This window comes from Paramisgurnus dabryanus, chromosome 17 (genome assembly GCF_030506205.2).
Source record: "Paramisgurnus dabryanus chromosome 17, PD_genome_1.1, whole genome shotgun sequence".
Lineage (NCBI taxonomy): Eukaryota > Metazoa > Chordata > Actinopteri > Cypriniformes > Cobitidae > Paramisgurnus > Paramisgurnus dabryanus.
Window position 1 is genome coordinate 12597525 of NC_133353.1, and position 12607 is coordinate 12610131.

Consider the following 12607-nt stretch of genomic DNA (forward strand, 5'->3'; position numbering starts at 1 on the left):
TGTTTGTTTGTTTAAATGTAGCTTAAATAAATTGATTGCGACCACTTAGCTTAAAAAATTAAGTAAATTGAATTAATCTTCTTTTTTCAGTGTTTTTGGGTTATGTGTCTATTCCTTTAAATGCAAATGAGCTTCTGCTTAAAAAAGCATTTATACACGGGTTATATCTGACTGCATTCTTTAAAGATATTTATCTTTCTCTCCCAGGCTCCAGGCTTTGCCCCTTTCTGCAGGAACATAAGGATGATATCTTATGCGGGCCGGTGTGGCTGTCCAGCGGACTGGATCTGTCTGGACATGCAGGGATGCTGAGCCTTACCAGTCCCAAACTTCTCAAAGGTGCATCTGAGATGCCATTGAAAGACATTTATAGCAACCATTAGCAGTAGTCTTACAAAATACTGTCTTTGTCTCTAGGCATGGCGGGGGGCAAGTATCGATCGTTCCTGGTTCACATCAAAGCAGTGAATGATAAGAGTATGGATGACAGCTTGAGGCCGGTGGTGCGGATTCCCTCAGTCAAACCCCATAGCAGTAAAGCTCATTCGCTTTCATCTCTGCTGCAGAGGGCGCAGTCCACCAAGGTATGTGAAATCACATTGTACTGTAGCAAGAACTCAAGTCTTCTCCAAAAGAATTCTGGTTAGGATATATAAATAAGATGCACTTGGTATTGCAATACAGCCCCCTATTGGCTCTATAGCAGCATTGCTTTATTAAATAAGTAATACTCAGTGTCAGGCTTTCATTTAAAGGGTTTGTCTGTGCTCTCTTTAGTATAGCCTAAATGATGAACTTTTATAATTCTTTCTTCAGGAAAAGGCTTCTACATCTAAATCAGATCCTTCGCAGGCTGCCCCTAAGAAGCCTGATAATTTGCGCGGCTGTGACTTGCTCCAGGAAGTGTCTGTCACTATCAGGAGGTTTAAGAAAACGTCTGTACCCAAAGAACGGTGAGAAAGATCACTATATACCCTCAATATCTGTGTGGTTTGCTTAAAATGCATAAAGTAACCATGCTATTTTTGTCTTCTTACAATTTCCCAGAGTGCAACGCTGTGCGATGCTCCAGTTTCCTGAGCTTCATGACAAACTTCTGAGAGGTTTGTGTAAGGAAAGAGATGAAGGACAGAGCTCCGAACACTGTCAGAGTCTCATTCTGGACATCCTCTGCTGGCTGGCAGGGGTCTACTCGAACGGATCCTGCAGGTGAGTTGCCACCGTAAACATAAAAAGTGTCGAGCTTTAGCGATTTTGTTCCTTTTAAATTTTTTTGTGTGTTCTCCTTAAGTTTGAGAGAGGGGAAGGAGGGGCTTCTGACCAAAACCAGGAGACGGCTGACAGAAATCATCCGGACGTGTTTCTTTGAAGCCGGGCGTAGTATAGCTCATAAATGCTCTCGCTTTCTTGCACTTTGTATTAGGTGAGTTTGTGACCTCTCTCTTCAGTCTGGTTTCTTTAATAATTTGTGTCACGGTTTAACTGATAAAGTAGACTGGTGTAGACAAATGTGCTGACGTAATGATCATTGGTGTTTTTGGTGTTTCAGTACCGGTAAAGGAGACTCTGGTCAGCAGGGCTTTGGCCAGGCTTTGTTTAAAGCGCTTCTGGATAATATGCCATATTTGCCTGCTGCAGCCACAGGAGGTAATTGCTTGACGGTAGTTTGTATTTGTACAACATGTAATCAGAAAAGACGTACAAAAGCTTTTGAAAGGTACTAATATGTAACATTTAAGGAAAGATATGTACCTTTTGAGGTATCAATATGCCCAGTTTAGGTACTTTGCGATAGGGTTCTGCTTAGGGGTGTAACGATAAATCTATATGGATCAATACATTACATTTCTAAAGATTCGATGCCACTCATGAAATATCAATATAAGGTACCTTTTATTTTGGCACTCGTCTTCATTTCTGAACAGTAGCCAAAGCGTGCATTTTTATTTATTTTCATTTAATTTCTTGGATATTGTATCCCATCGTAATGAACTGTCCAATTTACACCCTTAGTACCGCTCCAATACTGTACCTTTTTTTCTGAAAGTGCAATTTTTTGTTTAAAAAATTCATAAAAATAGAAAGATCCACGCATACTTTGCTGGCTTGCCAGTCTTTATTGTCGTTTCATGGGTTTGATTTCCAGTGAAAACACATACTGCTAAAATGTCTACTATAGCACTGCAAACTGCTTTGAATTTAAGTGTCTGCCAAATGCATAAATGTAAATGTGAGAAACACTGCCAATAAAATTTGTTAAGCAACGACTGTTGGATTGACAGCTAACAGTGCCAGGAACATTTAAAGGGGGCATATCATGAAAATCTGACTTTTTCATGTTTAAGTGCTATAATTGGGTCCACAGTACTTCCATCAACCTAGAAAATGTGTAAAAGTACAACCCAGTAACTTAGTTTTGGTAAACCATTCTCTGCAACCATGTGAAAAAATAGGTAATCAAAATGAAACTGAAATTGAGATTTTAAATAGGGAAAATGTATCTGTATTTGTTTAAAATAAAAAAGTAATACCCATTTTCTCTTTCTCTGTGCGTCTCGCAGGATCTGTCTTCTGGTACTTTGTCCTGTTAAATTATGTGAAAGATGAAGACCTGGCTGGCTGTAGTACCGCTTGCGCCTCTCTGCTCACTGCTGTCTCTAGGCAGCTGCAGGACCGCCTGACTCCACTGGAGGCACTGTTGCAGACCAGGTCAGCTGACTGCGTCTTGAGTTCATCACTAAACTATGGGGCTTTCATAAAATGACATACATACTTAAAGTATGAGATGAATATAATGTCTCCACACAGATCTATTTTGATTAAGGATTAATATAATGTGTCCATTGTTGCAACAGTTTTTTTTCCATTCCTAATATTTGTTGTATAATGTTGTAGTTCACCAGGCAGTGTAAACAAGCAATTTACTTCCAACAAATATTCTGCTCTAGTTCAGTACTTTTTTTTAAAGCATGCTTGTGTGTCTGACTCTATTCAGATATGGTCTGTATGGGTCTCCCTTCGACCCTGTGCTGTTTGACCTGGAGGTGAGCGGGTCTTCCTGTAAGAATGCCTTCAACAGCAGTATCGGGGTCCAGTCGGATGAGATCGACCTGTCTGACATCCTCTCAGGTACGTCTTCTCTCACATGGTTAAATCTTCCCATCTTCGTGGGATCACAGGTGTCTCATATTTGTGTGAATAATGTCAGGTAACGGGAAGGTGAACACAAGCGGGGCGGCGGAGGGCAGTTTCACAGCCTTGACTGGCCTGTTGGAGGTCGAACCCTTGCACTTTACTTGCGTCTCTACAAGCGACGGCACCAGGGTTGAGAGGGATGATGCAAGTATGTTTACCGGTACATATCCCTCTTTCCTTTTTCTCTCTTTAATGATTTTTTAAACAATGTTCTGGTACAAACTTTGGTTGAAAACAAAACAGACCAGACTGAGATCTTTGTGAATGTTTGCAGTGAGCACGTTCGGTGTGACACCCACGGTAGCTGGGCTTTCCACAGGAACCGTCGGTGAGGCGTCCACTGCCCTGAGCTCAGCTGCGCAGGTGGCCCTTCAGTCGCTGTCTCACGCCATGGTTTCAGCCGAACAGCAGCTGCAGGTTCTTCAGGAGAAACAACAGCAGCTTCTGAAACTGCAGCAGCAGGTAGAAGAAGTAATTAAACTTTACACTCTTATAATGCAATGTATTAAATAATGTATGGATATATTCAGTGCTTTTAGAATGAGAACATTCTGATTATTCTTCATTGCTTTGTGTTATAAAACAGAAAGCCAAGCTGGAAGCCAAACTCCACCAGACAACATCAGCCACTGGTGCATCGGGTGTCGTCAACTCTGTGCCGTCCAACCCGTCCTCTGCCCCAGGCTTCTTCATCCACCCATCAGATGTCATTCCTCCCACCCCTAAGACCACTCCACTGTTCATGACGCCACCTCTCACCCCACCAAATGAGGCTGTGTCAGCAGCTATAAGCGTGGAACTGGCTCAGCTCTTTCCGGGGTCCGTCATTGACCCTCCACCGGTGAACCTTTCAGCCCAGAATAAAAACACACACAAAGCCAAACCGGTCAGTACTAAAAACCACCTGCTGAGAAAATATAACCTCAATATCTTTAATAGAGAAAGGCCTGAATTTATTGTCTGAAATCAAACTTTGTAGGCTAGTGAGTTACGTAGTGATGAAGTATTTGTTTTAGTTTCCTGTATATGAATTGTGTTGTGCAGTTGTGTCGCTTTGAACCTGTGATTCATGCTTATCCAACAGGTGTTGATGGTAAAGTAAATTGTAACTCTTTGTTTTTTCTTTGTAGAATGCTATTGGTAGTGGCCTGGCATTGGCAATGTCACAAGCCTCTCACTTCCTGCAGCCACCACCACACCAGTCCATAATAATAGAGCGAATGCATTCAGGTAATCTAATAAACCATGTAGGACACTCCAGAACTCATTCTAGAGGTCCAAATTTTGAATGGACACTTGCGTAGTCATTAATGTCTGGATGTTCCTCCATCTTAGGTGCAAGGAGGTTCGTAACCCTAGATTTTGGGCGGCCAGTGTTGCTGACAGACGCTCTGATTCCCACGTGTGCTGACTTGGCCTCCCTTTCAATTGACATCTGGACTCTCGGGGAGGAAGTGGATGGGAGGCGACTCGTAGTCGCCACGGATATCAACACGCACTCCCTGATTCTACACGACTTGCTGCCCCCTCCAGTCTGCAGATTCATGAAGGTTTATAGAAATTCATCATGACTAGAAATAGAAATGAGACAATGCAGAGCATTTTTTAAACAATCTTTCTATACCCCTCTCCCAGATCACTGTGATTGGTCGATATGGCAGCACTAATGCTCGTGCTAAAATCCCATTGGGTTTCTACTATGGCCACACCTACATCCTACCGTGGGAGAGTGAACTGAAGCTGATGCATGATCCGTTGAGAGGTGAAAGTGAAGCCGCCAACCAGCCAGATCTGGACCAGCATCTGTCTATGATGGTGGCTCTACAGGAAGACATTCAGTGCAGGTCAGATAGCTGCAAAGTGCCAGTTTATAACCTCTGAATGTCACTTATATAAAATATTCAATTTCCAACAATTCTAATTTCTTGCAGGTATAATCTGGCCTGTCACCGCCTTGAGACGCTGCTTCAGAACATCGACCTGCCACCTCTCAACAGCGCTAACAACGCACAGTACTTTCTTCGTAAGCCCGACAAAGCCGTAGAGGAGGATTCCCGTGTTTTCTCCGCCTACCAAGATTGCATTCAGCTGCAGCTACAGCTTAACCTGGCCCATCATGCCGTGCAGAGATTACGCGTGTCTCTGGGTGCCACCCGCAAACACCTGCCAGAGAACTATGACCCCAGAGAGTTGGTCCAGAACTCTTCCACAGAGCAGCTCAGAACCATCATCAGATATTTGTTAGATACACTGCTCAGCCTCCTGCACTGCTGTAATGGTGAGTTTACCATGATATTTTAACATCACAATAAAGTTCACCTTACTGTGCATGCATGCACACAACCTTCATCGCTGTGTGACGCTAGTCTCTTTTAATGGGGTTCCTAATTTTGGTTGTCCTAGTAACAACTATAAACAAATGAGTAACCTCTTGACGAATGGCGTGAACTCCACTGCTTCACTCTCATTGGTTGTGGCTCCTGAAAGTCGCTCATCATTGAGTGCCACAGGGATGATGTATTTTTGTAGGCCAACTTAGAAAGTTAGTGGGACACTGGTTCCCTCTATAATGGCCTATTCGTTTTTCCCATAGACTTTTGGATATCGCAAAAACAAAAGTTCTGTTTTTAACAAAAGTTTGACACTTACACTTTTGTCCATATGTGAAGATAATCTTCACAGATAAACGCAACCTTTATGAATTTTGAAGTTTAAATGTGTTTTTTTAGTAAATATATTTAGACTTTAAAATTCCTAAAAAAAAATTGATCAGTTGGCAATGGCAACACTGGTGTGGGTGTGTGATTGGGCGGGGCTCTGACTAACAGAAGCTTTGCAGAATCAGCAAACAAAACGTTAGACGTCTTTATGATATTACGAGAAGTTTAAAAAAAATGCTTTGTTTTGGATCAATCACTGTCCTGTGAGCAAGAGGTGCTGAGCCAAATCAATGTGCAGCGCTACAATTTAGGACAAATTTTCTCATTTTTAGGGTGTACTTGGGGCGCACTCACACTATCCAAACCAAACTGCGCTTGGGCGGGTTTGACCCCCAAAGCCTGGTTTGTTTGACTAGTGTGATCGCTCTGTTCCGCGACCGGGCGCGGATTGGTTAATCGCGCCGCGGCCGGGTTGCAGAGGTGCAACTTGGGTCACTTGGGCTGAGCGCGAATCAAAAGGTGAAGACGTCAGTTGCGCGACCACTCACCTTTATCTGCCTCTGTAAAAACCTTTTGATGCGCGCAGCGGGGTTACGTGAATGTCCGAGCTGCACACGTGACAGATCAACTAAGCAATATAATGACATGTGAGAGGGCTGTCTGTAATCGCGCACCAAACGACTCCAAATAAAAAACACAGACTTATCATTACGGTGGGTTCCAGTGTTAAGACATAGCTTTACTTCCTGCTTTTTTCAAAACAATCGCATCTTAAAGCGGAAGTCCACCCTAAAACAACATTATGCTCCAACACTATATTTCATGCCATATATGTAGTTGATTGTGCTGCCATCAAATGTACTAACTCCATATAAAAAATTAAAGCTTTTAACTGCTACAGTAACGGTGATTTGACGCGTCATCAAATCACCGGAAGAAAAATGCACGACTACATTAATTCTGAATGTTCTAAATGGGGGCGGGTCTTGAGGCGAGATGATTGACAGTAGATGATAACGTTTTTGATTGACAGCTGCACAGAAGCTAACGTTAGCTTGCTTTGCTCGTGTTTATAATAACAACAACATGATAATAACTTTCTACGTAGTATGTTTACCGTAGTTACACAAAACAAGCAACAACTAAGCCAAATGATGTTTTAGATATTTTAACAATTTTACATTACCTGCGTCCGCGGAAAAACTGGGCTGAAAACAGTACTCAAAATCTTCCTGACGAAAGTGCTGGCTGCATATTCAAAGTAGTGTAGTGGTGGGTCAGCTGAGGGTCGCGTTGATGTCAACAATAAAAACTCCCGGTGGCCTGAATTTGTTGTCCTTACATCCACATACTGCACAGGTTCTAGTCATCTTTTATCGAGGGCTTTGGTGATTTCCCCCTCAGAGACGGTTAAAGCGGAGTTACTCTTTGGATGGGTTCGTCTGCCGGCTAACTTCAAGTTGACTTGAGTTGATTTGAGAGCTAGTTGAGCGGTAAAAGAAGTTATAAGGCTTGTTCAACTTCATGTGGCGTTGCAAGAATCGACAGCGGGATGACGTCAAAGTACCGCGAGAGCGATTCGCGAAATCATACGGAGGAGTTTGCTTTTAAATCCCTTTCGCGGAACCTTGACGTCATCCAGCTGTCGGTTCCTGCGGCGCCGCATGAAGTCAAACAAACCTGACGACTGCATCGAACAGTGGTTAGTGGGTGGAGCTAATGAATCAGTTTCGCGCAGTGCATTCTGGTTAATTGTGTCCATTAAAGACCGTTACGAAAATTCCGCTTCAACACACTATCAATCTAATAATCGAAATCGTGCAAATTTATTTATTTTTCCTCATGTATAATGCAAAGTGGACATAAATTACCCGTGATAAACAGGCTAAAATGTATAGATTGGACTTCCCCTTTAATGACGAAAGCGCGCCCGGACTCGGATCGTTAAAAAGTACAGTGTGAGTGCGTGCGCCTGGGGGAGGGAGGGGTGACAATCGCGCTGGGGCATGGTTTGGTTTGGATAATGTAAGTGTGCCCTAACACTATCCAAACCACGCTGGTTAATCGCGCCCGGCCGGGATGCAGAGGTGGGCAGGAGCGCGGTTCACTTGGGGGGTCAGTGTTTATAATTGGGGTAGACCGCTTCAAAAAAATCAGTTTATGGGAAACTCTGCCTTATGCGCTTTTGTCAGGATGATGTGAAAGATCATTTAAAAAGAAAAAAATGTTAGTTGCTATGTTCTGAAAATTATGACAACAATCTTTCCCTCAAGTGACTTTTCTTTCCCCTGATGTAATCTGGGCAATGTGGGTGGGTGGAAAATATTTACCAGTGACATTTTAACCTACTTTTCACAATCCAGACTGATTCTTTTTGGTAAATGAAAGTCCACCCTACATGTAGCAATGTAGCAAAAAGGTTTAGTTTTCTTGGTACTGGTTTCCAGGAGTTCAGTTTTTTATGCGAAGTAATCCAGTGTTTTATCCAGTGTTTATAAAAACAACTATTTATAATCGAGTAATCACAATATGATACAAAAAATTTAAAAAGCTAAAGAAACTGTACTTAGGGGTTATTTTGAAAAGAACAAGTAAGGCTTCTGATCAACTGTAGCTTTGACGAGTTTTAAAAGTTACTATGAAACAGAACTAGCGATTGTCTTATTCTCCCCATCAGGACGTATATTCAAGTGAAACGATTTATGAATTGAGAAAAAGGTAGGGCAGGACTTCTGCGTCGGTTTACATTTATACTTTTGCGATGACGTGCAAACACAAGCGCAGACTGCTGGTAGGCAGTATCCACGCGTGGAACCACAATAGCAGCGCGACCGTCAAAGAAGAAGAAGCTTGACAAGTTAAAGGTGACATAGAATGATTGAACGGAGTATTTATCCTTGTTCTGTGACGTGACATGTAGACAAATTTTTTTTGTTTGGGTCTGTAAGGCCTTAGAAGCTTCCTTAAAACCTCTCTCAGATAGCTCTATTAGGGTGGGGGATTTTAAACAAGTGGTTTTGCACCTATTTGGCTCCCCCTACTGGCTTAACTTGCAATCTCATTACTGATTGGCTGACTTAGCTGCCACTCAAAAAATTTAGCCAATTATTTTAAAGTGAAGGGGCAGTTTGATGCCTGTGATGTCATAAGCATCAGTTTTTCAGATTGGGCTGTTTTCTGTCTGACATTTCTAAAAGAGGAATTTCTATGAGACTGAGATGTTTAGCATGTTTAGCACTTTTTGTATGTTTGTGAATGTGGGTAGAGTACCATTATTCAACAAAGACAAGGTAAAAATGGTTTTTCATTCTCTGTCCCCTTTAACCCACAAACGAAGAAGAAACAGCAACTTGATGTGTAGGATTTGAGAAAGACCAGCAATGATGGAAGCAAATAAACAACGACTTTTGTTGCAGTTTGAGTTAAATCACTCCTCAACTTGGCCATTCTTTGTTTTCACCGTGGCAAACGGAAATACCGATGACGCAGTTTTTTTACCTGACGGGAGGGGTTCTGGTGAACCAATCACAGCGCTTGCGGTCTGCGTAGAACTGACGCGCCGTTCAAATTTTTGCGAGGTGCACTCAGGCTACGCAGAGCTACGCACAGGCTACGGATACGCATGACTATAAATTGGGCTTTATGAGTAGTGGAGAAGCTTGGCTTTTTTATAAAAGATTATGAGGGCACATGAATTTTCATAAAGTAATGAAGCTCACAAATAAGTCATTTGTAAAACATACCAAAAAAAATTAGTTTTTAATTTGACTTCAAATATATCCTGTCATTTTCTCAGTTGCGATAATTAAAACAGGCAGTGGCCATTTAAGAATAGAAAAGAAAATGTAAAAATTTCAAATGATGTAAATAAATAATAATATATAAACATATTTATAAGAAACAAAAACCTTTCAATATTATATAAGTAAATTACATTTAAATTAAATTATGAAGCATAGTGTATTTGGCTCTTACAGTACAATATTTCCTGCTATAGATATTTCAGGAGTTTATTGTGAACCGTATTTTGTATATGTTTTGCTGGAGTTTTTTGGTCTTATTTTGTACAAATTTCCTAGAAATACCTCCTTTTGGCAGTGTGACCTTTTAATACTCTATTAATAGCAGCTACTATACGAAAATGTGGAAGAGTGGGGTTGTCAGTCAAACTTATGTACCCTGAGATTTTCCAGTGATATTTTCACTTTAATCACTGGAATGACACTTTATAACATATTATCAATCTCTCTCTCTCAGGTCACTCTGTGCCCTCGGTGTTGCAAAACACATTTCATGCCCAAGCGTGTGAAGAGCTCTTTAAGCAGCTGTGTATCAGTGGAACTCCTAAGATCCGTCTGCACGCCGGTCTGCTGCTGGTTCAGCTCTGTGGAGGGGAGAGGTGGTGGGGTCAGTTCCTATCCAACGTTCTGCAAGAGCTCTATAACTCTGAACAGTTGCTTATCTTTCCTCAGGACAGGTAATAAAATCTGCTCTCACCTCAGTATACCTGTTGCTCCTTTGGTAGAGCAGATTTATCAAGTGGACTGTTTTTTTACCCATGTAACCTTAAAGGGATAGTTCACCAAAAATTCTGTCATTATTTACTTACCCTCAAGTTTTTCCAAACTTAATTTCTTTTGTTTGTTGATTACAAAGGATTAAGATGAAGAGCCATTCACATAATGTTTGTTTTCATAGATTTTTTTTTAAATACAAGCTTTTTATTTCCTCAGGGTGTTTATGTTGCTGTCCTGTATTGGCCAAAGATCTTTGAGTAACAGTGGAGTCCTTGAGAGTTTGTTAAACCTGCTAGACACACTGTTATCACCCCTCCAACAGACTACTGCAGCACAACCTCGCAGGACAGAAGGTTTGTATATTTGTGTGCGGTTTCGTGAGTATTAGAAAAAGGGTTTGATGTGATGTACGTAAGTCATTTGATTGTGTGTGTCTGTAGGTGTGTTGGATATCCCCATGATCAGCTGGGTGGTCATGCTGGTTTCACGACTGCTCGACTATGTGGCCAGTGTGGAAGATGAAGCCAGTGCAGCAAAGAAACCTCTAGGCACTAAAGACAGGGAGAGGACATTCACAGGTGAGAGACGGGTGTATGGGAGAGGGAGATGGATCTCATGAATGAGACTCATGAATATCTGTGTGAATATCTTAATTCTTTCCCTGCCGGCGTCTTTTAAAAAAGTTGCTTGAAAGCATTTTTGAAGGGCGAGTTCACACTGCATGATTTTAGCCTTGATTTTAACTCGCCGACAACTTTTGAAAAATTGCAGGCAAATTCCCGAAATCACAGGCAAATCGGTGCTCATTCACGTTAGTGACAATCAAAAATTGTGAATTATTGCGTTATGAGCGAATTGCAGACAAGTCGCAGACACTCGTGAGATATCTGGCATGCTAGATATCTTGACCTGTTAAGGGCTCATTATAGTTGTGCGTAGGCCTACGGTGTAGCCGCAACCGTGTCGGTTTTCATATATACTTTTGCGTCGTCGTCCGCGTCGACATGCAAACGCAGACGCAGTTTTTTACCTGACGGGAGGGCACTACTATAAATCGGGCTTTAGCGATTCAAAAGCATGCGGTGTGACGTGATCTGACTGAAAATAAAATTCGGCGATGACCTACAGCCAATAAGAGCGTAACATACAGGGCAGCTGGAAGTTTGGGGAGGAGTCTCCCCAACCATGTCCTTCTTCATAATCTTCTTTTCTTTTTCTTCTTTTCACTGCAAATGAGCACACATGCAATTTATATGGCAAGCTTCTTGTGGGCTACCATTTTTAATAATAATCCCAGTCTCACGTGAGAACTCCGGTTTTTGGTTGTGAGACGTAGTTTGCCGACCGGAACAAAGTTGTCACGATTCTTTCTATGGTAAAGTCATGCAGTGTGAAACTGTTGCCAACAATCCACCGTGCAGTGTCAGCACAGCAGCGAATGAACGATAACCCAGATAGTCATGCAGTGTGAAAAAATCTGCCACTCGACTACTTTGAAAATCGTGCAGTCTGAACTCGGCGTAAGGTGTTGCTGGTAGATAATAGCGTAAATACAGATTGCTGGAAAAACTCGTCATTGGCAGGGAAGCGTTTTCTCCTAATTGACAAGAAGGGCCATTTACATCATAATGATAACTATAACTACAAAAATATTGTTTTAAAATGTTTTATTTTAAAGAGAATAGTGACATTCACATTACAACTATATCATTTGGATCATTTTTGAGCTTTTTTTTCCAAACTGATGAAACATAATCCATTGACAGCCAATCAAATCTATTTAAACTTCAAGTGCACATGCATTTATATTTAAAATGATAGATGACACAGTGGAGAAGCTCATTGCCGAGGTCATTAACATAAAATTACCTCAGGTATTCAGCACTGGTGTAGTTGACTATGCTTTTATTCTACTACATGGACTATACTTAGGGTTGCAAAAGGGCGAAATGTTTGTGGGAACTTAATTTCGGGAATTTTGGAAATATTCCTAATTGGAAACTTAACGGGAGTTTATGGGAATTATTTTAATTAGGGCCGGGACTTTAACGCGTTAATTAAGATTAATTAATTACACAAAAAATAATGCGTTAAACATTTTTAACGCATTTTAATCGCACTTATTTTTGCACCGCGGAACATTTCTCATTGGATTCGGCGATTTCGGCGGACCGATTATACTGGAGCACCAACTAGCGTTCATGACTTCAGACAACAACAAACCACATTGAACAT

General features: G+C 41.5%; 1 protein-coding gene across 11 annotated transcripts in view; it reads left to right on the forward strand.

Moving 5' to 3' along the window:
* birc6 (baculoviral IAP repeat containing 6) overlaps window positions 1-12607 on the forward strand; it is a 114768-nt gene that overhangs the window by 20961 nt on the left and 81200 nt on the right. For 4 of the 11 annotated variants that reach the window (XM_065297468.1, XM_065297475.1, XM_065297469.1 and 1 more), the window contains exons 15-32: window positions 208-339; window positions 418-584; window positions 817-953; window positions 1048-1209; window positions 1292-1423; window positions 1550-1647; window positions 2562-2709; window positions 2996-3129; window positions 3209-3355; window positions 3470-3666; window positions 3782-4081; window positions 4326-4425; window positions 4531-4745; window positions 4831-5039; window positions 5127-5473; window positions 10113-10332; window positions 10589-10725; window positions 10813-10950. In XM_065297468.1, the coding sequence (XP_065153540.1) occupies window positions 208-339; window positions 418-584; window positions 817-953; window positions 1048-1209; window positions 1292-1423; window positions 1550-1647; window positions 2562-2709; window positions 2996-3129; window positions 3209-3355; window positions 3470-3666; window positions 3782-4081; window positions 4326-4425; window positions 4531-4745; window positions 4831-5039; window positions 5127-5473; window positions 10113-10332; window positions 10589-10725; window positions 10813-10950 (3120 nt within the window). The remainder of the gene's footprint in view (window positions 1-207; window positions 340-417; window positions 585-816; window positions 954-1047; window positions 1210-1291; window positions 1424-1549; window positions 1648-2561; window positions 2710-2995; window positions 3130-3208; window positions 3356-3469; window positions 3667-3781; window positions 4082-4325; window positions 4426-4530; window positions 4746-4830; window positions 5040-5126; window positions 5474-10112; window positions 10333-10588; window positions 10726-10812; window positions 10951-12607) is intronic. The other 7 variants (XM_065297470.1, XM_065297476.1, XM_065297472.1 and 4 more) reach the window with 3 other exon arrangements.